General features: G+C 37.0%; 1 protein-coding gene across 1 annotated transcript; it reads right to left on the bottom strand.

Moving 5' to 3' along the window:
- Positions 1-360: 360 nt before the first annotated feature.
- Positions 361-1368, bottom strand: ccl20a.3 (chemokine (C-C motif) ligand 20a, duplicate 3). Its single transcript, XM_034137981.1, has 4 exons — positions 1209-1368; positions 960-1068; positions 772-846; positions 361-650 (listed from the first exon to the last, which is right to left on the bottom strand). Exons 1-4 carry the CDS (start codon positions 1282-1284, stop codon positions 602-604), a joined length of 309 nt encoding a protein of 102 aa, XP_033993872.1. The 5' UTR covers positions 1285-1368; the 3' UTR covers positions 361-601.
- Between the last annotated feature and the right edge of the window lie 2036 nt (positions 1369-3404).

Here is a 3404-nt window from a genome sequence, read left to right as displayed (position 1 = left end):
ACAATAGTATTAGTACCAGCAGAAAATCATTACACCATGACCTATAAATGATTAACACTCCACTTCAGTAGGTGATGTAAGCATTTCTGTTGACATGGCAATACCTGTTCTGCAATGTGCTTCACACAGCTCTCATTACTTCCTCCTTCTAACGTCACAGTATTTTCTGCACTTTTTCCGTGTTTTGATCACAGAACACAAAACTTCCAGAGCTGGAATTTCTCACCATGATCATAAACAAGGAAGTAAAGTGTAAAGATATGCTGTCAGGGGGGTTTTCACGTGTAGCAATTTAATTGTTACGTTTTAACAATAGACCATGCACGGTAGTGTTTTGATTAAGAGACTTGTCACAATGTATTCCTTTTTTTAACAAAACTTTAATGATTATATATTATAACATTATGTACAAATACATTTCATTATAAAACAGAAACTGAGAACATGAAAATAATATTCTAAATTGCTCTTACAACTGAGCTGATTCTTGTGTTGCATTGTCAGTGTTTCACAGTTCAGTTACTGAATAACTGAACTGTGAAACATCATTGGTTTCACAGTATGAGGGTAACAGGCAGGAACACGGCTCCATCGTCTCTCTTCAAATACCAGGCTTTGTGGACTTCATGTGAACCATTTTTGCTTTATTCCTGCAATGAGAATTGATCCTGTCATAATTGTATTCCATCTTTTTGTGTAAATACATTTCACAGCCTGCAAAATATCACAGGTTCTGAGTTATGTTGCACAATTGTTTGAAATGAATCTTACCTTAAACGGTCAACATAGTCCATCACCCAGTTCAAAGCAGGGTCGGTGCATGCTTTACCCTTCTTTGTGTGGAAACTATGGATTACAGTATAAGAAAAGAAAAAAGATTATACACTTATAAACATAAATGTTATGGGGCATACATCTTGTATGTCTTGATGTCTGGTTGTGAAGGAGGAGATACTCACATGATGGCACTGATAGGACACAGCCCTGTGACTGTCTGGACAGAGTACCCCTTGATTTTAAGAAATGGTATTTTGGTTTTCATGTAATTTCGACAACATCCATGATGCGCTGTGAAAAAAGGAGAACAGATCATGAGAAACTGGATAGAAAAAAACAAGTTAAGAGAAATGCATCTTCATATCAAAACATAAAACCATATAGGAAAAGCATTTCAAATCAAACCATACAAACGAAGGAAACTATAATACCTGGAGATGCATTTGTGGCCAGCAGACAAACGGTGAGCAGTGTGATCACCGTCACTGAAGCTTTGATTGACACCATGTCTTCTTCTGTGTTGGCAGCAGAGACTCTGAGCTGTTCTGTCCTCAGGCGGTGTCAGAGAGGTTGTGTTCATTGAGCTGTCAAGGACTGCCGCCTTTTATAATTCTCAGAGGTAGGAAACTTCCACATGGAAGAGATGAATTGCAACATCACAGAAAACCCCCGTCAATTTCCCCTTTAAAAAAAAGAGAAAGGGTGGGGGGAGGATACACACAGACACACACACACTCTCACACACAGGTAGCAGGAGCATTGTTGTTAGTAAAGATAGTGCTGACACATGTGCATGTGTATTTCTAGTTTTAATCAGATCTTATTAAATAAAAAAAACTCCAGAATGCAAATTCTAATGTAAAAATATGTTGTTAGGTCAAACTTTTAAAGTTTAAAGGTCAGTCAACCCATAATAATTCAGTGTTGTTTTCTCAGGGATTTTACTGTCAATATTAATGGAATATTATTATTGATTAATGATTATGCATGCTTAAAAAATATCTATATATAAGTCATTGTATCACTTGGCATGTCAACCATATATAACTATAAGAAAATAATTAAACCTGTAATGACAAACTAGTACATTAGACAAAAAGTTTGTTACGTCTTTCCATCACCACTCCTAGATACGACAAAGAGTCCTGTAAAGCAAGTGCTACATGGGAAGTGACACAGGTGTGGCTACTTCTCTGTGTGACTTTACCACACAAAACACTGGGAAAGGCAGCAAATATTTAATCAAAATCAAAAATGTACTTAAAATGTAGATAGGATAAAGACATCGTGTGCCACTGAAGACCTCTCTTTGGGCCCCCCGTACGTACTGTAAGTAGGTTGCTTTGTGGTTGTACGGAGGTTATTTTCTAGGCCAGAAGAACACGTAGCCTACCGTGCATCAAAGGAAAAAGTGCGCTGAAATAGGTCATGAACCACTTAATGTGTGTCCAATTGTGCATATTGAACTTTCCAACAAACCCACACCATGCTTTAATTGTCATAACTCACCTCTGATTTCCTGCAACGTGCATTTACAAGTCATTACTATGCAACTGAATTATTGTCTCTAAATTGCACCTTGGCAGTGAGACAATACTCACATCACCATGTATACATACAATAGTTATGGTTCACTATAAATGTTCCTCCTGTACAGACTGAAGACATTTATTTTCCATGCAACTCAAATGTAAAAGACAAAATCTACAGTTTATTTTCAGGTGAAGTTAAAATGAGGCATCAGCAGCCTCCGTTAGGGAGGGGGTATATTAATTGGGTATCTTCCAAAGGTACTGTCTTTTTCGTAACGAAAAGTGTCCAAAATACATATGGAAATTGGGGTATTGCTTTAAAACAGACATTAAATAATTTGAGCCTTGCCTTAATGAAGAGGCTATTTTAGGAAACCAGTTTTCTGTGAGAAAGAGACATCAAACGACACCCACACACAGAGAGAGAAGGGGTTTCTGCAGACAACTCGGCTAACTTTCAATGTGCATTTTCTCACAGCTCACTCCAAACCAGTGAGAAGAGTTAGGTGAGAGTTGAATGTTGAAAGAAAGCAGGACAAATATCAAAAGTTTTACCAGTAACATGACAAAGCCAAGGCAGTGTGACTGAGCCAGCACGCACAATACCAGGACCCTGAAACTGAAGCAGTTAAATTAAATTCAGCATTATTCCTTTTATACCTACTCAGACATTTCAAAAATGTCCTCTTTAAAAATAGGTTTTCAAACATCCAAATGAAGAGCTCTTGCTTTCTCATAGACTGGATACATAGACGTTGTTAATAAATGTTTAGCATTTTGATGAAAAATAAACAGTGTGACATGTTAGACGTTTTGTAATACATAATGCGTTTCATTTGACTCTGACTTGCTTGTCACACCCCATTTCCACAATTTGCAAGTTACTGTCGTATATACAAACATTTATAAGCAATGGTTATGTGTGATATTAACCAAGGGTGTGTTAGGTTTAACACATCATAACATTCATTTAAAAGGTAATTGGATAAAAGGACAATACATAATGATGTGTGGTCATAATCATAGAGGACATGTCTTGTCTACATTGCTTCATAACGTTGTCTATAGCAAAAGAGGTCAGCAGGATGTAATGTG

This window comes from Trematomus bernacchii, unplaced genomic scaffold (assembly GCF_902827165.1).
Source record: "Trematomus bernacchii unplaced genomic scaffold, fTreBer1.1, whole genome shotgun sequence".
Taxonomy (NCBI): Eukaryota; Metazoa; Chordata; class Actinopteri; order Perciformes; family Nototheniidae; genus Trematomus; species Trematomus bernacchii.
This window is presented reverse-complemented; position numbering and strand designations above follow the sequence as displayed.